Source organism: Aspergillus uvarum, assembly GCF_003184745.1.
Source record: "Aspergillus uvarum CBS 121591 unplaced genomic scaffold BO82scaffold_6, whole genome shotgun sequence".
NCBI classification, from domain to species: domain Eukaryota; kingdom Fungi; phylum Ascomycota; class Eurotiomycetes; order Eurotiales; family Aspergillaceae; genus Aspergillus; species Aspergillus uvarum.
Genome location: NW_020291303.1, coordinates 343,990 through 363,385, shown reverse-complemented (window position 1 = coordinate 363,385; position 19,396 = coordinate 343,990). Strand labels below are relative to the sequence as shown.

General features: G+C 54.6%; 7 protein-coding genes across 7 annotated transcripts; 3 read left to right on the top strand and 4 right to left on the bottom strand.

Moving 5' to 3' along the window:
- Nucleotides 1-3,946: 3,946 nt before the first annotated feature.
- BO82DRAFT_327297 (NAD(P)-binding protein) lies at nucleotides 3,947-5,297 on the bottom strand (the record flags this gene model as incomplete). The annotated part of the gene is made up of 2 exons (XM_025632957.1): nucleotides 4,731-5,297; nucleotides 3,947-4,663 (listed from the first exon to the last, which is right to left on the bottom strand). The coding sequence occupies exons 1-2, from the start codon at nucleotides 4,992-4,994 to the stop codon at nucleotides 3,947-3,949; spliced, it is 981 nt and encodes a 326-aa protein (XP_025495812.1). The 5' UTR covers nucleotides 4,995-5,297.
- A 1,945-nt stretch (nucleotides 5,298-7,242) lies between these two features.
- BO82DRAFT_163925 (putative GPI anchored protein) lies at nucleotides 7,243-8,517 on the bottom strand. The gene is made up of 4 exons (XM_025630286.1): nucleotides 8,005-8,517; nucleotides 7,860-7,932; nucleotides 7,721-7,799; nucleotides 7,243-7,551 (listed from the first exon to the last, which is right to left on the bottom strand). Exons 1-4 carry the CDS (start codon nucleotides 8,294-8,296, stop codon nucleotides 7,357-7,359), a joined length of 639 nt encoding a protein of 212 aa, XP_025495811.1. The 5' UTR covers nucleotides 8,297-8,517; the 3' UTR covers nucleotides 7,243-7,356.
- A 1,609-nt stretch (nucleotides 8,518-10,126) lies between these two features.
- BO82DRAFT_350923 (putative amino acid permease family protein) lies at nucleotides 10,127-12,382 on the top strand. Its single transcript, XM_025634284.1, has 2 exons — nucleotides 10,127-10,689; nucleotides 10,832-12,382. The coding sequence occupies exons 1-2, from the start codon at nucleotides 10,536-10,538 to the stop codon at nucleotides 12,280-12,282; spliced, it is 1,605 nt and encodes a 534-aa protein (XP_025495810.1). The 5' UTR covers nucleotides 10,127-10,535; the 3' UTR covers nucleotides 12,283-12,382.
- A 136-nt stretch (nucleotides 12,383-12,518) lies between these two features.
- Nucleotides 12,519-14,122, bottom strand: BO82DRAFT_350922 (uncharacterized protein). The gene has a single exon (XM_025634283.1). The coding sequence runs from the start codon at nucleotides 13,779-13,781 to the stop codon at nucleotides 12,954-12,956; it is 828 nt and encodes a 275-aa protein (XP_025495809.1). The 5' UTR covers nucleotides 13,782-14,122; the 3' UTR covers nucleotides 12,519-12,953.
- A 798-nt stretch (nucleotides 14,123-14,920) lies between these two features.
- Nucleotides 14,921-16,430, top strand: BO82DRAFT_350921 (cobalamin-independent methionine synthase II family protein). Its single transcript, XM_025634282.1, has one exon. The coding sequence runs from the start codon at nucleotides 14,975-14,977 to the stop codon at nucleotides 16,193-16,195; it is 1,221 nt and encodes a 406-aa protein (XP_025495808.1). The 5' UTR covers nucleotides 14,921-14,974; the 3' UTR covers nucleotides 16,196-16,430.
- Nucleotides 16,431-16,660: 230 nt separating this feature from the next.
- On the top strand, nucleotides 16,661-17,777 carry BO82DRAFT_350920 (sure-like protein). Its single transcript, XM_025634281.1, has 2 exons — nucleotides 16,661-16,844; nucleotides 16,972-17,777. The coding sequence occupies exons 1-2, from the start codon at nucleotides 16,667-16,669 to the stop codon at nucleotides 17,697-17,699; spliced, it is 906 nt and encodes a 301-aa protein (XP_025495807.1). The 5' UTR covers nucleotides 16,661-16,666; the 3' UTR covers nucleotides 17,700-17,777.
- BO82DRAFT_163878 (uncharacterized protein) lies at nucleotides 17,616-19,231 on the bottom strand. The gene has a single exon (XM_025630285.1). It carries the CDS (start codon nucleotides 19,138-19,140, stop codon nucleotides 17,776-17,778), a length of 1,365 nt encoding a protein of 454 aa, XP_025495806.1. The 5' UTR covers nucleotides 19,141-19,231; the 3' UTR covers nucleotides 17,616-17,775.
- Between the last annotated feature and the right edge of the window lie 165 nt (nucleotides 19,232-19,396).

Genomic DNA, 19,396 nt, shown 5'->3' with positions numbered 1-19,396 from the left:
CAAAATAATTAAAATTAATCAGGGGACAAGAAAAAAAAAAAGACGAGGCAAAGAACGCAGTGACCAGTCCTGTCAAACCGATTATTGCACAGGGCCGGTGAAGCACAGCCGAGATCACCCCAGCCGGATGCAGAGCATCCATTCTTCCAGACTGACAGACTGACTGACTTGACTAGGTTGGTGAGGGAATGACTGACTTGACTGACTGCGACTCGGCCGGCTCCGAAAGAGAGCCGTCCGTCGGATCCTCCATTGAGAAGCAGGGTAAAGTTCAGCAGTACCTCAGTCGGCAGTGATTTCCCCATAGTCTATTGAGGTCACTGGTACGGACAACCCTGTGACGGACCTGGCAGACAGCGACGGCAATGGCCGCCGTCGCACTGAGACGGGAGGCAAACTCAGGGCTACCTAGTATCCTTACTACAGTACGGAGTACTTTGTACTAGGTGATTTAAGGTGACTTGACTTACACTACCTTACCTCCTCAGTACAGTAGCCCTTTGCCTCGAGGCGCGAGGCTGTCTGGGTGAGTATCTGGACTGTACTGTAGACTGTGGAGGAGGGGATAAAGGGAGGGGAGAAGGAGGGAGGGATCGGGTGAAAGTGGATCGATCGATGATGCACAACCGTTGAAACTTCTCAGCTCCAAGTGGGCGACAAAGGGGAATCTAGACCTGATTGGTATCCATGGGAAACCTCGGGTGGACCCGTGATCGCCTAAAGGGGCAAAGTGGTTCTGCCAAGTTGTCCGGCGGCCGAGTCTCGGGTCCGAACAGTCGTTGTTCGGCCGGAGGGCAAACTGGTTTGAACTGTTTGAACGTCCTCCAGGCTGGCTGCTACGTGCACTCGTGCAGTCCATGCACTGTACGAAGTACGGTACACGGAGTATCAGACTGGCAGATCCTGTGCAGACGTTGCAGGGGAGCGAAGCATGTCGCGGCGGAATTGATTTTTTCCCCGAGGTCTGGTTTGTCTTGGGTTGATGCAAATCGTGTCTCTTGCCCCTTTGAGGTGATTTTATCCGTCATCACAACAGAGTCGATCTGATGCAGAAGATTTCCTCATTCCTTATCACGGCAAGCCCGTCATAATGCCTGCAGTGCTGCGACCTGGCACGCAGCTCGGTAGTTGTCAAAGGGATCATGTTGAATGCTCTTCCGTAGTCGTGCCTCAGGATCTCTGGACCTCAGGATTCAAGGACATCCCCGGCGGAAATGGGCCGCAACAACCCGTTTCACTTCGTTCTATGCCCGAGGGTGCTGTGATACGTACAACTACACGAAGCCTTCGGTGCCAGTTCAGATTGCAAGGCGATCTGTACGGAGCAGGATAGATGGAAATCTCGACTAATCCGAAACCTCCCTCGTACTTCGTTTTCTTCGCCTACACGAGTCGGGAACCGATCTGTATCACATTGGCAGGATAATATATCGATTCATCCACCAATGCTGAGGCTACCATTGACAACTCGCCCCTGCGGTGCTTTTGCCCCTAGTCCGGTGCCCAACTGGTCGAAGTAAGGTACTGACCTGACTGTACCGAGAAAGCTCCAGGCTCCCTACCCTTCAGTTTTCTGGCTGCGTAGCTTTTAATGATGACCCATTATTGTCGTGGAAACATCCTTATGCCCATGGTGAGATATGCAATGCCATACCTATTTTGTTATCATTCCCGATTCCTCTTTCAAACGAATGAGACTCGAGATAATTGAGCATTAGTTTTCCGGGCGGGAATCAACTCCTGATTTAGATCACGGGGGCACACAGACCAAGGCAAGTGGATCGGTAACCGTCTGGGTGGAGCGAGTCTAGAGTCTAGACAGGATGGCGGCCATTATAACCAGCATATTATACATTCGGTTCAAACAAACACACGCACACATATGTGCGCGCGCACAAAAACAACAGCCGAAGCGGATTCAGCGGAAAATTCATATTGATTTGTCTGCGCTGGTTGACATTGAAGGCCTTGCCTATGCTCTGCATTATTTCCCACTTCGCCGAACCCAGTGACAGTGACATAATGATAATCAGCCCGACGATGAATGTGGTGTCAGGGTAGATTGCAGTGACGTCTCGGGAGACTCGAGTCGGATTCCTACCCCTCCTGCCAGATCCTGATTAGGACTTTCGAGAGGGGCTCGGCTCCATTCTCGAGGCAAGGTACCAAGTCCCGGGTCTACGCATCGAACTCGTCACCCTGACAGTTTCACTCCGGAATTACCGACTCGGCATGGACCATACATCGAAAAACTAATCACTTCACTTAACATTCGTTAATTTATGGAGTAGGTAAGCAAGAAAGTGAACTAGGGACTAAGCAAGCAAGCTATCCGACTAAAGCTCAACTGACGAATGAATCGACCTCGAAATCTCCGGCATGCACACGGCCCCTCCCTCCCCCCTCCCAAGCAATGCGGACGGACGCTAGTAAATTTTTCGGCATCCAGCACTGGAGAAATAGCCTGGTTGAGTTAGAGTAAGGTCCAGGTCCCTCCACAGCGGAAGCGCCTTCACTAGCCAGGCGGACCGGATGCCGGATCCCAAGGGTTTGTTGCGATGCCACCCAGTGGTGTGATCCGGCATCTTCAGAACCCTTGAAGCTTTCCTCGTTAGTGTCCTTCCCAAATCTGTAACGTGAGATCCCCAACCAAATCGAAGCCTGATTATTTTCGTCTCCATCGGAAGAAACCGTCAACTGTGTCTGGAGAACAGCGCCAAAATGGTCCCAATCTGACACTTTTGGTAAAACTGCCTGATCGCCTCGTTCCCGTGACTCAGATGTCGTGTTGCCAGCAGCTGACTAGTATTGTTTCCTTCGGTTGAAATGTTTCCGGCACACGAGATGATCATGATACGGGGTTTTGAACGCAGAATCATCGTTTTCGAGGATACATTATCCCCCATCAAGGATCATGACAACTACATAGTAGTTACCCAGTACTGGCCCAAGTTTGCTTTATTCGGACGAAATTCGGATATCTCAGTCGGGGTGTCAGCCCTATGCCTTTCTGCTACCACTCACAGGCAACACAAAACGTATTCCAGAATTATGCGCTGCGTCATTGACCAGTGCTACTCGGGCCCTTAGCGGCAGGACAAGGTTAGACTTTAGCTTCACAACGCCAGCCCAGAACGGTAACCCCGCAGTGCAGCCACCCGATTTGTTCTTTGGCTAATCTTATTACAGACTCTAATCGTCTAGGCACGGGAATGGGTATGCGATCAGAGGCAGCTGCAAGATCACGGCCAGCAGATCCAAGCTCGAGATCTCAGCAGCTTGTCTCAGGCGGGTCTTTGGCCTCAGTCTGGCACACCCAGCGCCAGCAGGTGCATGGGCAAGACAGGCGAAGTCAGCCTGTGATCCGGTACCCCTTCAAGGCTGAGATCATGCCCTCACCTTTCACCCAGAGGGCTAGAGCTAGGCTACGTTTTGACATCTGCAAGCCTCGACCGTCATCGAGTTCCACAAGCACTGACCATCACCAGATTTAGACCAGCGGGACCGGACCGGACTGCCTAATGCCTAGTCTCTAAGTTAGATCTGCCGTGCAGGTCAGCGCACCCCGGCTCTGGACCACCCGACGGCTGGTGTTGACGTGGGGGTAGTGCCGTAACAAGTGGCCGGAAGAGATTAATCCCGCCTGACGGCAAAGGCGGTCGGTTGTTCTTCGCGGGGGAGGGGGGATCGGGGGAGGATCTTCGACCCTGCAAGCAAGTCACGAGCCCACAGGGGCATCGCATCCTGATAAACTCTGTATCCTGTCTGCAGGGTCAAGTGCCGACCGAGAAGAATATCGGCAAGTTTCGTCGCCGGCGCGGGTAGCCATCCAGGGCCCGAAGCTTACCCGCCATTTACCCCGCTATGCAGAATTCGAGCGGTCATGATTTGCGTCATCGAAATTCTTGCGAGAAATATGATTTTATTATATTCCGAAGGATGATCTCTAGTATCTGCGTTCAGCCAGCGACTCGCCACTATTATACAATACCTCGATCGTGGTTTCGAAGCTCTCCGGCTCGCGACCCAAGATTTGGCCCAGGAGCGGCGACACGACCGCCGTCTCCCCGCGCCGAATGGCATCCCAAGCCGTGGCCCATTCCCTCGTCAGATCAATCCCATGGTAGAAGAATTTCTTCCCATGCTGCGGCAGCTTGACAAAGTCATCCATGGAGATCTCCCGGATCTTGAGGGGTTTCCCGATCACCCGACCCAGGATCTCGACCGTCTCCCGCAGCGAGATCTCCCGCGGGCCCGTGAGCAGCAGCACGCGGTTCACGTACGGGAACTCGCGCGGGTTTTCCGTATAATCGACGATGAGCTTCGCCGTGGCTTCGCCCAGCTCGTCGCGCTTCACCCAGGTCACCCCGGGCCCGTCCCCGGCATGCGGGATGGCCACCTCGTCCGCCGGGTGGTGGAGGTCGAACCAGCTCGTGTAGATCGGGAACGACTCCGAGTAGATCCCCTCCCGCACCGCCGTATAGGTAGATTGAGTACTAGATGACGAGGACTGCAACTCCGCCAGATACCGTTCCGTCTTGAGGTGCGCTTTCATCACGTGCGCCACGCTGCTCTTCTCCAGATCACCGGCAAACCCAAGCGACGAGTAGAAGATGTGCTTCACGCCGCTGCGGCGCGCCGCGTCGATGGCGTGTTTATGTGCCTGTCTCGGCCTTTAGCTGAGGTTTCTCCAGTATTTGCAACGCCACAGCCCTCTGTAGGAAACAAACCTCGAACCGAAACTGGATCTCAATTGACGCATAGGAGATCAACAGCAGCACGTCGACCCCGTCAAAGACGCAGTCCAGGGTGCTCGGCTCCTCGTAGTCGGCCCGGCGGACGATTGCCCCCGCGCGGGCCAGCTCGGCCAGGTGGTCGTTGTCCGGCTTCCGCGCCACGAGGATCAAGTCGGACGCCGGCACGAGTTTAATGAGGTGGTTGACCGTGCTGGTGCCCAGGGCGCCGGCGGCGGGGAAGACTCCGATCGTGGGCATTTTCAGGGGAGGTGTCGACGCGATGACGTAATGTGGTTTCTTCGGTGGTGCTGGGGAGGGTTCGAGATGTTAGGGAAAGAGTCTGGCAAAGATCCCTTATAGCAGGTCTTTTGAATCCTGTAGGATTTATTTCGAGCAAGTCATAGGTTTGTCAGAACTGCTTTCTCCGAGGCGTGGATGAAATCTGGTTGTTTCGGGAAAGCGGGTGCCAAGATGTCAAAAGAGGTTGCTGGGGATCGGTGCAGCTTACAAATCAGTCTTTCCTGAGGATACCCTTACTTCGTTTGCCTTTTTTTTTTTTTTCATAGATGCGTGAGTCGCGAGCTTTTTCTGTGTGTTTCATGTCAGTGCTAAATATTAGGCTGTAGAAAACTACTATGTTCTGTAGAAAGCGGGCGTCAGGATGTGCACTGTATGCTGTTTCCTTGCGGAACATATATTCTTAGTCGGTGTTAAAGCACAACCGGAACAAATTGCTTCTGAGTTACTGGTGTAGATCCTTTGAGATTGATTTGAGGATAGGAGTATCACGAACTAAGATGAAGTCTATAGATTCCACATCCCTTCCTCAACTGGCAGTAGATAAAAGTACGGTAGGGTATGTGCAATCTCAGTATGGCTTGGGAACGCCAGACGACGGAATTCCAGCACGTCAGCAAATACTCAGCTAATGAATCGCAACCCAAGAAAACACCTCTAAAGTCCGTGATGCTCTGGATTCACGACATTGATGTTTCAACAGCCTTCCCCACTCTCCAATGACGAAAGAACAAGGCCGGAAATTCGAGTCCTCGAGACGCGCACACCGCCAGTTGTGCCGACCATGATATACATACGTAGTCGCTGTCGGCCCGGCAGAAATGTCTAGAATCTCGGAAGGCGGTAGGCTATAGTCCTTGAGTATTATGATTATGAGTATGCCAGGACTGTCCGTCCCTGCTGGCTGTCTTAGCACAGGATCCTAAGAATTATCTTGGCAAGGGTCCCAGGGTCCCATTCTACAGAATACGCTATTCCGGAAAAGGAGGATTTGAGATGTGAACCATGGTTATGGTGTGGTTCGATCGGTCTTGAATTGGAGAATAATCTCTCCCTTAATCTGCTTGTGTACATGCTCAGTGCTTGGAGACTGGTTTTAAGGTAGCGATTAGTGCTAGGTATAAGGCTCTTTCCGCTGTGGCTGTATCTAGATTTATGACTGTAGGGGTGTCCTACCGGGCTACCATCCAGGGGCTACATTAGCAGTTCTCCCGTGCCATACACTCTACGAGGCCGAGTGTAATAAGATCGAGAGAATACCCAGTCCACCACAATGCTTGATTCAGGCTGCAGTATGCAGTACTCTGTGTAAGGGCCAGAGTCTGAGATATACCTACAACTCGCTCCACGAAAGCAACGTACGCTTCTATCCATCCCATCATCAATCAGCCCCCCGGGGACCGAACCACCTCATCTACTCACCTGAATATCCCGTATAATGCATCAAGCATATACCACAACAGCACGCACATGAGCCCAGAAAGCCCCTATTCACCCCAAAAAACCAAAAACTAGAGAACACCCCCACCTCCACCATCATCACGTGCACCCTCCTAACCAAGGCCCTAAAACTGAATAGGTAGACCCCTCCAGCGAAACCACCAACCCAAGAATCTAGATCATCGCTGCCCCCCTCCCCGGTAATGCCCCTACCTCGTACCCATCCCACCCCTCGCACAAACTCCACTCAACCCTTCCGCATCCCCCCGGAGAACTATTCCGGAGGGTGGTGGGGGCTTAGTGGTCGATCATACGACCGTCCCCGAGGTTAGGCTCCCGTTCGGAGAGCTCCATCCGGTACCGTACCCACATGGCTACACGGGCTACACTTCCTGATGGTCTTTGTGCTCCACCATGTCTCGTCTATGGGACTAGGGTGTTGGTCGTGGCGCAGTCGTTGGGAAGTCTATCGATAGTATGTATCGGTAGTATGGGCCGATCGTGGTCGGGGTGATACTCAAGATAGAGGGGTGAGGCGATCGGCTTGCGTGACTTGCATCAATACTGCAGGGAATTCTGGGTAGTGTAGCTCAGGGGGGTGGGCTGCGGTGGGGTTACGATGGTGGTGAGGCTTGGTGCTTGTTTTCGCTGGGTTATGAGAGGGTTGGAGGGGCCTGGGTGCTTGCTGTATGGGGGTGGTTGTTTGGGGAGATGTGGGATATGGATGGTAAGGGCTGTTTGATACATTAGGTAAGTTCAATCTAGAGGATTATGCTATGCTCATGAACGAGAAATGATTGATGACGAAGAGTGGTGACTTGGTGGTGGATAGACGTCTAGAAGAGATACCAGGATGCGAGAGCTGCGAGTCCAACGAGGGTGGCTATCTCCCGGACTTGGGATCGGGGGATGTCGGCACTGTTGGGGGATTCGGTTTGTGCGGGTGCGGTGGATAGGGCTGTGGACGAGGAGAAGGTGGCGGTGGAGGAGGAGGAGGAGGAAGAGGGGAAGGGGGAAGATGAAGCGCTAGAGTCGGTGGATGTGCGCGAGGCTGGGTTGATTGTGATTGTTCCTGTCGCTGCGGACGTTGAGTCAGTCTGCGATGGTGTGCTGGATGAGGATGAGATGGAGGATGGGAAGGGGGTGGTTGATTCTGAGGACGATTTGGTTTGTGCCGGTGTTGTGCGGGTCACGCTTGATGCGGTGGTGGTGGACGAAGTGAATATAGACGTCGTCGCGGCTGATACCTTAGGTGTCGAGTCGCTCAAGGTGACGGTGCTGTAGGGGGTGTGGACGGTGATGCGGGTGGCTTCACCGGTGCAACCTCTGCAGATACCAGGTTAGCTCGATGCTTGTTGGCGGAGATGAGTGGTGAACAAGGCATACCCGATGAAGTTGTCACAGCATCCAATAAACACATTGCCGTCAAATTGGCACCGCGCGCCCAGATCGCATCCGACTGTTTTGTCGGTCAGTCGTTTATAGTTCTATGCGCAATAAGAGGACTACGCATTGAGGGATGGGATCTTACATCCACCCTGGTCCAGACCACAACAGTTCCATGAGCACCCTTCACCACAGCAGCTGCCTACAATGCACCGGGTACCGTCCGAACAGACTTCCCTCTTCGCAAGGCTGCCCGCCTCAGGCGGCAAGGTATCTCGTTTCAGGACAGCGGGCGGGAGGTTGGCGGTGGCTATGCATTGATGGAGAAATCCGAGTGTTGCGAGAGCAACAAGACCTATGCTGGTGAACATAGTGGTAACAGTGCCAAGTGAACTCGAGGACACCTTTGATTGAAGCTTAGGACACTCGCATGCCATGAATTCAGGTTGTTCAAGTGATGTCTATATAGCACTACAATGAACCGCTAGCCTCCATGTCATACGGTGACCATGAGCCATCTCGTATTGCCATTCTTGGCACTGCTGATCAGTGTGTACACTTGGTGGTTAGCTTCAACATTTGACTTTCCCATCAATCTCCCCGCCTTTTCTCAGGTGCTCGATCATCGTCACTTTGGGTGTCGCCTGTGCCATGGCTTGACTTGACCCCCATGAGATGGCACTGGGTGACGGAGCATGTGGCTTGGGATAGCGGGATGTGGTGTCTTGGGGAGAAATTGGGCGAAGAGTAGCCCGACTTATAAGAAGATTAAGCCATTGTGATCGGAGCCCAAGACCTGTGACTCACACCGTAGATTGACGGTAGGTGCACTGGTGGTGTTTTAATAGAGGGCGAGGCTTCCGCCGTCACTCCTTCTGGTCATCATCCCATGACGGGTTCTTCGCAGTGGCATAATCTGGACCTGAGAGATCACCTAGACAAAAAAGTTAGCATTGAAATATACAGCATTTAATGTCACGAATCCATCTGCTCAGGTTCTTCTGATCTTCAAGTGTCCAATTGTGTGAACATACCTCACTAAGAATAGCTGGATCGCAGCGGAGATGGCTTTGGGTCTGCCCTTCAGTTTTAATAGCAAAGAAACCAGTGGGTGAGAAAAGCGATGACTTCGTAATTCAGAGATGTCGCAGTGCAGAGGCAACATTATTGTTGTATTGACGGGTGCAGGGACAGCCAGGGGCATTTGCCAGGTCCACTGCTACCCTACCGAGTAGTACATGCTGCTCCGAAACGCTAAGGGCAGGCAAGGTACTTCAGTTATCGCCAAGCGTGAAATATCCCGCTGTCCTCGGTGTTTTGGACCTATCATCCAGCTCGTTTGTGCTGCAACCTAAAACCGCCATTCCGGTGTCGGATCTTCGATCCCAGCTGACAAGCCGCCAGTGTCCCTGGGCCGCTCCGATCGTCCTGTAGCCCAACCCCGCATTTCGACCCTCCCTGAAGCCGGAAAGTCGGTAGTATAGAGTTTGAGACTAGTCTCGCATGGTCAAAGCAGGAGGTTGCTGAAGATTTCTGGATGCCTTGTCCAGGTGAGTGTTCACAAGGTATCCGGGAGATGAATCATATGTCAAATGATCAATTGTGTTCCTCGTATCGCTCTCATCACAATGTGCTCAGCTATGACCACATAAGTTATAGTCGGAGGATGCTGGTTCACGTTCACGGAGGAGATAACAAGCCATGGATCCGATCGACAATCGGTTCCCCGGACGGACTTATCGCCACCGCGTGCACTTGCCGGATTGGGAGTAAGGATGATGCTGAGGAGTGTCACAGGCAGCTGCTATCTTTGGTCCGAGGGGAAGCTCACGGGACGGCTCTGCTGCAACCGTCGACTATGACAGTCAAGGTCGGGTAGATAGGGGCAAATCTTTCATTAGCCAGTATTCCTCAAGGGAATTGACGTATTTGTTTACTTCGGAAGAAGACTGCCGGATGGAGTGATGTCATTTGAGTAACCATCGGGCAGGTCAATCGAGGGTGTAGACGAGATACAGCAATGTGATGCAATCTCCATCTATACAAACCATCTGTAATTCATACACTTTGATATCGATCTGAATAGTAAGTATTTGATTCAAGCATTGCAATGTATGATAGTTCCGCAAGACAACGCAAGGGTGGATGGGGCGAAAAAAGCTACCAACCCCACTTGGGAAGTCCTGCCGAGCCTTAAGCACTTCCTTCCCAGGCCAAGCCTCTCCTTTCTTCCCCCCCCGCAAATCCTTAAAAAAAATTTCGCTTATCACCGACTTATCTTTTTTGTCCACTCACGAAGATTTGAGTTATGACCAATTACTGAATTCATTGATTATCTTCCCCTCCCAGACTCGATAACTCCTCTTCCATCACCCATCTTGTTGTGCTGCCTGGCCCAGAATGCTCGCGCCGTGAGGGGAAATAACCCGAGGACTGCCTGCCTGCCTGCCACCCTTCACTGCTGCACCTTCTCTTCGCTTGGTTCATATATCAAGCACCCCTCAGGAGATATCCACAGAGAGTGACTCTTTCCTCAGTCAGCAGAAAATGGACAGTTGGATGAACTGCCTCTCCCTCGAATACATTGCCCTATCTGTCGGTTGACAGTACTGTCCATCCAACCAACCAATCCATTGAAACCAACAACACCCATTTTCCTGCGAATCTCCCTCCCGTATGGACGTGGAAAACCCCGAAACCCTCAAACCGTTCCACTCGGACGATCAACATGCCCAAGATGCCAGCGACCTCGCCGCGATGGGCCATGACCAGGCCCTGTCGCGCAAATTTGATATCTGGAGCATGCTCTCGCTAGCCTTCTGCGTCCTAGGTGTGTGTGTGCTCTGCTTTCTTGCGTCACTTGTCACTTGGACAATGTGGCCGTCCGGTCCTTGTTTTTCCACTTCCCCGACCCACTTGAACTTAGCCGAGAGAGAGAAACACTGATGAACTAATTCTGAGGCACCAATCAGGCACCTATTCCACCTTTGCCCAGGATCTCGACAGTGGGCTTACCAATGGGGGTCCTATCTCCATCCTGTGGGGTCTTGTCCTGGTCACCGCATGTAATCTGTGCGTCGCCGTCTCCCTCGGGGAGCTGACCAGTAGTATGCCCACGGCCCTGGGCCAGGCCTACTGGGTCTTTCGACTCTGGGAGACCCCATTGGGTCGCTTTGCCTCGTACATGTGTGCGTGGATCAACACCTTCGGCTGGTGGACCCTGACCGCCTCGCAGGTGGCCTTCATGACCGAGTTCCTCCTGGGGATGAAGGTCCTGTTTGATAACTCGTGGAGCGGCGCTGGTACGGGTTGGCTGGAATTCGTCGTCTACATCGGATGCGTCCTGGTGCTGACGGTGATCAACCTCCTTGGCTGCCGGAAGGAGAAGTTCCTGCCCTGGCTGAACAACTTTGTTGGAGTCTGGTTCACCGCGCTGTTTGTGATCCTCTCTCTCGCCCTGCTCATCTCCGTGGGCGTTAAGAAAGATCTTACCTTTCAACCGGCCTCGTTTGTCTTTGGAAACTGGATGAATGAGACTGGATGGGACGACGGGGTGGTGTGGTTCATTGGCCTGGTGCAGGCGGCGTACGGACTGACAGCCTTTGATGCGGTAATTCACATGGTGGAGGAGATTCCTGCGCCGCGCCGCAACGCTCCGCGCGTAATCTGGCTTTCGGTTCTGATGGGCGCGATCACTGGTTTCATTTTCATGGTGGTCTGTCTGTTCTCGATCCAGGACGTCGACAATGTCATCAACTCAGCGACCGGCCTGCCCTTCATGGAATTGATGCTGGAAACCGTGGGCTTGGAAGGCGGCGCCACCCTCTTGGCCTTGTTCATCTTCAACGGCCTCGGACAGGGCATCAGCATCCTCACTACCGCCTCTCGGCTAACCTGGGGCTTCGCCCGGGACGGTGGCCTCCCCTGGAGCGGGTATTTGATGCACGTTGACCCGGTGTGGAAGGTTCCCGCACGGGCGCTGTGGTTCCAGGGCTTTTTGATTGCGCTGGTCGGGGTCCTGTACCTGTTCGCCGACACCGTCCTCCAAGCCATCCTGAGCGTCAGCACGATCGCGCTGACCATTTCGTACGGCCTCCCGATCGCCGCGCTGCTGATCGTCGGCCGCGACAAGCTCCCGCCCGGCGAGTTCCACCTCGGCCGCTGGGGCGCCCCCATCAACTACATCAGCGTCATCTACTGCATCGTGACCACGATATTCTTCTTGTTCCCGGGCGCCCCCAACCCGTCGGCCAGCGATATGAACTGGGCGATCGCGGTGTTCGGGGTCATGCTCGTGGTGGCGGTCGGGTTCTGGTTCCTCCAGGGCCGGCATACCTACCTCAAGACCGAGGACGCGATCGCGACCATGGTCCAGGCGCAGCGGCTGGAGATCGAGGCCGAGCAGACAGAGAAGAAGATTTGATTTTCTGTTGATTGTTTGTAAATAGTGACCTAGACCCTCTTGCACATAATGTCTATATCTGGGTTGAATGTCTATATCGGAATGAATATCTATATCGGATTGAATGTCTATATCAGATCGAACGTCTATATCTTAGAATGAATGTCTACATTCATTGGTAGAATGTCTTTCGACTTATAGATTATCTGTCGTAGTATAGTACTCACTCCTTTCTTCGAAGTAATTTTAGGGCAATCTGACTGGGCTGGTGAGGGAGGAGTGACACAGGGAGCAATGAATTGCTAGCGACTCACTGCGGGCAGGTATACCCACTTTCCGCAAGGGTTTTGAGGAGAAGGAAGGTTGGAGCGGAAGGGTCGGGATGACGCTGTGCTTAAACGCACGGGTCGAAATGGGGAGATTCTACCCCGCGGGTTCCAGTTCCCCCATGTGCGGTTGGCTATGTGGGTCGGAGGTGGATAGTTACGAATTCGTACCGGTGTGGTGGGTTGAGAATGTAGCGCGTCATAGTCATCGCACCCCTCTGAAATCCGAGGAATCTAATCATCGGAGAATATGTTCTCTATGGGATGTACAGGGCTGAAAGGGGTGGAAATTATATACATAGCAAAATGTACTTTAGAAACTCATACGTACGCCCGGCCCGATGCCTTTTGGGCAGGCCGATTGGTTCATATGCGAAACCGGGGCCCGGCGCCCTGCGTCCGGATGTGAGCGACGTCGACGAGCCTCCCCAGAATGATATACTCGAGCTTCAGCTTGATGCTGTAGGCGAGGGCCTTGAAGGTGACCTGGAAGGTGAAGAAGCCGGCCCACTGGATGGCGACGACGGCGAGGTCCAAGAACACGATGACGACGTTGACGAGCAGGAGCTGGGAGAGGAGGGCACGCGACGAGGGGCTGCCGCGGTCGAGGCGGAGCAGGCGGGCGGTCGCGACAATGTACACACCGGAGAGAAGCAGCTCCTGGACGCAGAACCAGGTGACCTGGATGCGTTCGATGATGCCGAACCCGAGCGAGACGGCCGGAGAGCTGGGGAGGGCGTTGGTCGCGAACTCCAGGGCGGTGGCGCAGGTGTGCAGCAGCACGCCGTCGACGACGATCAGCCTGAACAGCGCGCGCAGCAGGCGCCGGTTGTGCACGACCAGGTGCAGCCGCGACCATAGCACTAGCGACTGGCCCGTGACCATGCCGGCCCAGCCAAGGTCGGAGATGGCGATCTCCAGGTAGAAGTGCGTGGCGGTGATGTCGAACATCTTGAGCAGGTAGCCCAGCCCGAAGGGTAGGATGCTCACGGAGGCGATCAGGAGGCTCCAGAAGTAGGAGCCCGTGTACCGCTTGAAGGTGTTGAAGCACAGCACGAGCAGCTCCAGGGCGTTGCACCACGCCAGAGCGATGAGGATCGGGAACACATACTCCTCGACGTTCGGGTCCCCCAGGCGCCGCTCGAGGCCGGTGGTGTTGTTGTTGCTGGTGTTGCCAGGGATAAATTGGGGCATACGTGAGTTTTCAAGGCATGCAGAGGGGGTGAACGAGGGACTGTATGATTATTGTGTAGATTAAAGGAGGCGCTGCCAGCCTGCACGATTAAAGGAGTTAACGAAAGAAGGTGAAGATAGAGAAAATGTGCTCCCTCACTACCATGGGGGAGGGGGGTTGCAGGGGAGAAATCGAAGCCAAGGCGAACGCCCGCCTGAGTTAATCGCTAGTGGCCATGCATCGATTGGATGAAACTTCAGGGACTACTTCAAGGAGTGCGTCATGGAGACTAGAAAGGGCAGTGATCGAAGTGAGTGCAATTGGTGGGAGATAGCAAGAACATCCACTTGTGAGATTATGGACTGCCAATCGGTATCCTGTATGAAACGGAGATTTGTGACGCGGCTTGGTAAGCAGACGGTCCGCATTGGGTGTAGCATCAGAGCCACGTGATAACATGGAAGCGGACGGCTGCTAACCAGTTTGGGCGAGTAAGCATGGCTTCGTGATGGAGGCATCTCTTGTGCAACTACTTTACAGCACCTGACTTTATTCTAAATATCCTCATGAAGGATATTCAGAAGACCAACAGCGGAGACATTCAACACACACGGTAAGCTCGGAAGCATGAAGATTCTGTTATCCTCAAGTCCACGACACCAGGAGAGGCCTGGAACAACCCTCACTTCAACTTGCCTGTTAAGCTGTCAGGGATGACGACCACAGCAACCGAGTTTAATGTCACTGAATAGCCATAGTGCAAGAGCAAACAACTTGTGATCGGAGTCTCTACCAACCAACCAGGTCAGACTCGACGAGTTGGAGGAACGGCAGCACTTACCGCAAACTGAAACCTCTTTTAGAGCTCTGGTGGATGTACCATCCATGCCATTGATCACCTGGACCAGTCTTCCTGGCTTATGGTGAGAAACCCTGCTGACACTGCTGCAAAAATATAGCTCAGTACGACAAGGGTTGGCTATGGGAGCGACTGACGAAGAAGGCTGACGGTCTGTGCTGGATATGACCTTTTCCGCAGCCATCTCCGCACTCGCACTCCACCTTCTCCGCACGTCTGACCCCGGATCTGTTCCCCTCAAAATGCCAGCTTCTTCTCGGCTCACTGGAAGGGAGTTGAGGATTTTTGATACATTCTATCCGTGGACCACGTCCCAAACACAAGCCAAGAGATACAGAAACCTTCATCAGCAACATGGCTCCCCAGTTTCGCGCCGAGCAGATAGGTTCGCTGCTCCGGCCTGATGAACTCGTTGCCGCACGGGCTGCCACCGGACAACTCGTGTCGTATACCACCGAACCGGTCCCTGACGCCCTCAGAAAAATTACAGACGATGCGATCGCCCGAGCGGTCGAGCAGCAACTGCAGCGGAAGGTGCGACCCATCATGTCCGGAGAATACGAGCGAACCATCTATTATTCTGGATTCTTCGAACGCCTCCACGGCTTCAAGATTGTCCCGGACGTGCCTGTCCCCGCGGGACTACGAATTGGACTTCCCGTGGTGAACATCATGATCCGCAACGGGATGACAGCCCGGGAAGCAGTAATCGCAGTCGACAAAGTCCGCTACGTGGAGAGTCCGTACCTCGCGGACTGGGAGTACCTGCGGAGCCTTGTGCCCCCGGCAGAATGGAAAGAGTGCAAGATTACCATCCCTCCCATCACTTGGCAGCATTTGCAGCTGCGCGCCGGCACTGCCTTCACTGACCGTAGCCCCTACACGACGGACAAAGAGTACTTTGCCGATCTGGCCCAAGCGTACGTTCAGGAGCTGCAGACGTTGTATGATGCAGGCCTGCGGTCGATTCAGGTGGACGACCCCCAGCTGCTGTATTTCGTGACGGACGAGTTCCGCTCGGGCTGCCACGCAGACGGCATCGACCCGGAAGAGTTGCTCGACTTATACATCTGGGCACACAACCAGTGTCTGGTGGGTCGACCAGCGGACCTGCACGTGGGCATCCATCTCTGTCGGGGCAATATGCCCGGCTCAACCCACATCATCAGCGGATCGTACGAGCGCATTGCGCGGCGCCTGTTCACGGGACTGGACTTCGACACCTTTTATCTCGAGTACGACACGGAGCGAGCGGGAGACTTCCAGCCGCTGCGGTACCTGCCCGTGGGTAAGAACGTGGTGCTGGGCGTCGTCTCGACCAAGAGTCCGGAGATGGAGTCTCTCGACGAGCTCGAGGCCCGCGTGTACGCGGCGGCGGATGTGATTGCTCAGGGTCAGGGCCGTAGTCGACAGGAGGTCCTCGACACCACGTTAGGGGTGAGTCCGCAGTGTGGGTTCTCGAGCGTCAGTCGCGGTCGGGGCATTGGGATGACGGAAGAGAAGATGTGGGAAAAGCTGCAGCTGGTGCAGAATCTGGCCGAGAGGATTTGGGGACGGACCGCTTGGGTTCCGTGAATAGTCAGTCCTGCAGGTCCGCTGTGCCGTGCATGCAGGAATTGTGAACAGGCCAGAAAGCCCATGTGCTCAAACAATGAAGCATTGGTGGATCGATGGGTGGTGCGGCAGGACCCACTTGCCGCCCTTCCATATTGTTCTGAGTAGACAGCTTGGCCATTTTATTTCCGTAGATTATGTGTGATAGTCAGGTAAACATTATAGCCGAGGAATCGCCCTGCACGTGGCCGCACTGGTTGGTGACAGGCAGCATCCTCGGCGATCGACATGTCGACCTGCTCTTCCTGGCCTCAGATGCATAGGGGAAAGATTAACCGTTGAGCTGCCAAAACTTGGCTTTGGAGTGGAGAGCTCGGCTATTCTTCCATGGAAGTTCCTGGCATAATGTAGCGATAACACCCCAGCTATATAGACCCGGCCCTCGTGCCCTACCGTAGACATTTTGCTCTGTGTAGTGTACAGTCCGCAATCATGCATTTCCCCGTCGCTGCCCTGGCCCTCCTGCCTCTCTCCGCCCACGCCATCAACATCATTTCGTCGAATGATGATGGTTGGGCGGAGATCAACATCCGGCAGCTCTACGACTCCCTCACCGAGGCAGGCCATTCGGTGGTGATCTCCGCCCCGGCTGAGAACGAGAGCGGCACTGGTACGTACAGCTTTTAAAGCCCCCCCCCCCCCCCCCCAACAACCCCGCAGCAACAACAGAAATAGCCGCATACTCCAGACCCCTCGAGATGTTCCTACAGAGCTAACTCAAGGACAAAAATCAAAAGGCTCCGACGACGGCACCCCGACCGTCCTAACCTCCGCCTGCGAATTCAACAGCTGCCCCGCCGGCAGCCCGGCCTACGGCTCGAACGCGACGCAACCGCGCTTCAACTACGTCAACTCCTATCCGGTCACGTCGATCAAATACGGGATCAACACGCTGGCCTCAACCTTCTTCTCTGGCGCCGCCCCCGATCTCGCCGTGACGGGGCCCAACGTGGGCTCCAACCTTGGGTGGGAGGTGTTCTTTTCTGGGACCGCCGGCGCGGCCACCTACGCGGCCAACACGGCGGGGATCCCCGCGGTCGCGTTCTCGGGTGCCACGGGCGCGCAGACGGCGTGGAACGTCTCGGCCGTGCCCCTGTACAGCCAGGTGTACGCGGCGCTGGCGACCAAGCTGACGGATCAGCTGATCGCGGGCGGCGCGCCGTACCTCCCGGCCAATGTGTGGTTGAATGTGAACTTTGGGGCGGTGACGGACGGTGGTAGTTGCGCGTCGGCGGACGAGTTTAGCTTCGTGTTGTCGCGGATCCATACGGCGTTGCCGTTGATCACGGCGGATGATGTTGAGACGTGCGGGTCGACGCGGTTGCCGACGGAGACCTCTGTGGTGGATTCGGATGGGTGCTACGTTAGTGTTTCGGTGGGGTTGGCGAGCGATAAGCTCGATGCGAATGCCACGGTGCAGGGCGTGGTGTTGGAGAAGTTGGGGGATTTGTTGACTTGTTTGTAAGAGGTCACGGGTTGTGGATCGAGGATGGGTGGTTGAGTGTTTGTGAGGCCATGGGTTGGCTGGCATTTGGCTGGATCTAGAAGTATTGGAATGATACTCCCGCGTTTGTGCAGTCAAGTTGGAAAGCGGGTAATGACATCTCGTCCACGGTGTTTCTCGGGAGCTGGATTTGGTTCAGGTTGGGGAAGGTATCGCGGGCAGTAGTGACGAGGATGACGAGCTCCGCAAGTAGATCTGTGTAGCGGCTTTCCACGATGTTGAGGATGCGAAGACGCCTAAGGGATTTCGGGAGCCGGTCCGCGAGAATGCCTCGAGCAGAAGCTCCATCCACCGCTGGTAAGAGGTTGGCGTGTCGCAGCGACACCTCTTCGAGGACTTCGAAGTCGCGCAGTGAGTCCACGGGCGCATTGCAATGATCCAGGTTCTGCTCGTCCTCGGTGAGCCAGTAGATGTCCTCATGGTACAGTTCTATCGGCCCGGGGGCGTTCAGCAAGGCGTGGTATACTTGGTCGTACTCGATGTCCAGACTCTTCAAGGTTTTCCTGAACGGAAGAAGGTTCCTGACAAAGCGCGCTGGGTTGAACGGCACCCCGAACCGGATCTCCGGGTAACCGACGAAGATGCAGGCGATCCGCACCGAGATACGCTCCAGGTCCGTGCAGTCTGCGAGCCAGGTGAGCGTGCCACGCGAGTGCTTCAAGGATCGAATGACGATCTCCTTGACCGGGCAACGGGCGCAGCTGGCCTCCCGCCGCCACTCCAGAGGATCATCCCGTCCTCGCCCATCCCACAGCTGGCTGATATCAACAGACTCCACGGCGGGCAAGTAGAAGAAGGGAGTCAGGACCTCTTCGAGCTCGAACCCCTGCTCGCAGTCTCGTACGGTAATGTGCCGCAGCAGAGGATAAGGAGGTGCCTCCTGGAACGGCCGCTGCTGTTTGGCGGCTCTGTACAGAAGGTCGCAGATCGCGATGTTGTTGTAGAGACCCACAAACTCTATACTCTCGAGACGTGTCAACCGGACGAGCAACACCCCCAGCCAGAAGCACCATTCACTGCCTCTCAACCCTTTACCCCACCAATCGCGTCGGCGCGTGTCCTTGAGATCGAACATCTCACTCTGTACATCCTGAAGGAATACCTGGAGCCCGGGGACCTTTGTCTCGTCTAGCTGAGGTAGAGGCCGAGGGCGGTGATGACGGATGATCGGGAGATGCATCTCTGCATGGCGCACATGACGGGCTATCTCAGGATAACGCCACATGCGCATGACCAGAGAGATATAGCTGTCCGACAAAGGCGAGACCAGGCGGATTTTCGTGTAGATTAGCGGTTGAAGGACGTCGTATAAGCGCCGACAGCATCGGATCAGGGAACATAGTGTATGCTTCTCGATGAGCTGGGCAATGGAGAGGATGAGCTCGGCTGGTAGACGGTCCATTGCGCTGGAGGCACTGAGCGGTCCTCTGCCCCCCTACCTAGTAGAGTAAAAATTGTTGAGGATGGCAATGAGCGAGAGAATTGTGAGGGCGAGATCGACTGTCTCATGCGGGGGCCGCCTCTACAAGGGACCCGCGCTTGGTGGGGCAAAAAACACAGTAAACACCCAAAAATAGAGGCAGGCGCCTCACTTCTCCAGGCTCCAACTTGCTTGGTGCCTCAGGCTCCGTAGTTTTGCCGGCGCCTGCCGCTTCTGC

Coding starts and splice junctions, on each gene's coding strand:
- BO82DRAFT_163925 (XM_025630286.1), bottom strand. CDS start 8,296: ATGGCATGCGAGTGTCCTAAGCTTCAATCAAAGGTGTCCTCGAGTTCA. Junction 7,933..8,004: donor TGGTCTGGACCAGGGTGGAT/GTAAGATCCCAT, acceptor CCGACAAAACAG/TCGGATGCGATCTGGGCGCG. Junction 7,800..7,859: donor TGCTGTGACAACTTCATCGG/GTATGCCTTGTT, acceptor TGGTATCTGCAG/AGGTTGCACCGGTGAAGCCA.
- BO82DRAFT_350923 (XM_025634284.1), top strand. CDS start 10,536: ATGGACGTGGAAAACCCCGAAACCCTCAAACCGTTCCACTCGGACGAT. Junction 10,690..10,831: donor GCTAGCCTTCTGCGTCCTAG/GTGTGTGTGTGC, acceptor GGCACCAATCAG/GCACCTATTCCACCTTTGCC.
- BO82DRAFT_350922 (XM_025634283.1), bottom strand. CDS start 13,781: ATGCCCCAATTTATCCCTGGCAACACCAGCAACAACAACACCACCGGC.
- BO82DRAFT_350921 (XM_025634282.1), top strand. CDS start 14,975: ATGGCTCCCCAGTTTCGCGCCGAGCAGATAGGTTCGCTGCTCCGGCCT.
- BO82DRAFT_350920 (XM_025634281.1), top strand. CDS start 16,667: ATGCATTTCCCCGTCGCTGCCCTGGCCCTCCTGCCTCTCTCCGCCCAC. Junction 16,845..16,971: donor TGAGAACGAGAGCGGCACTG/GTACGTACAGCT, acceptor AAAAATCAAAAG/GCTCCGACGACGGCACCCCG.
- BO82DRAFT_163878 (XM_025630285.1), bottom strand. CDS start 19,140: ATGGACCGTCTACCAGCCGAGCTCATCCTCTCCATTGCCCAGCTCATC.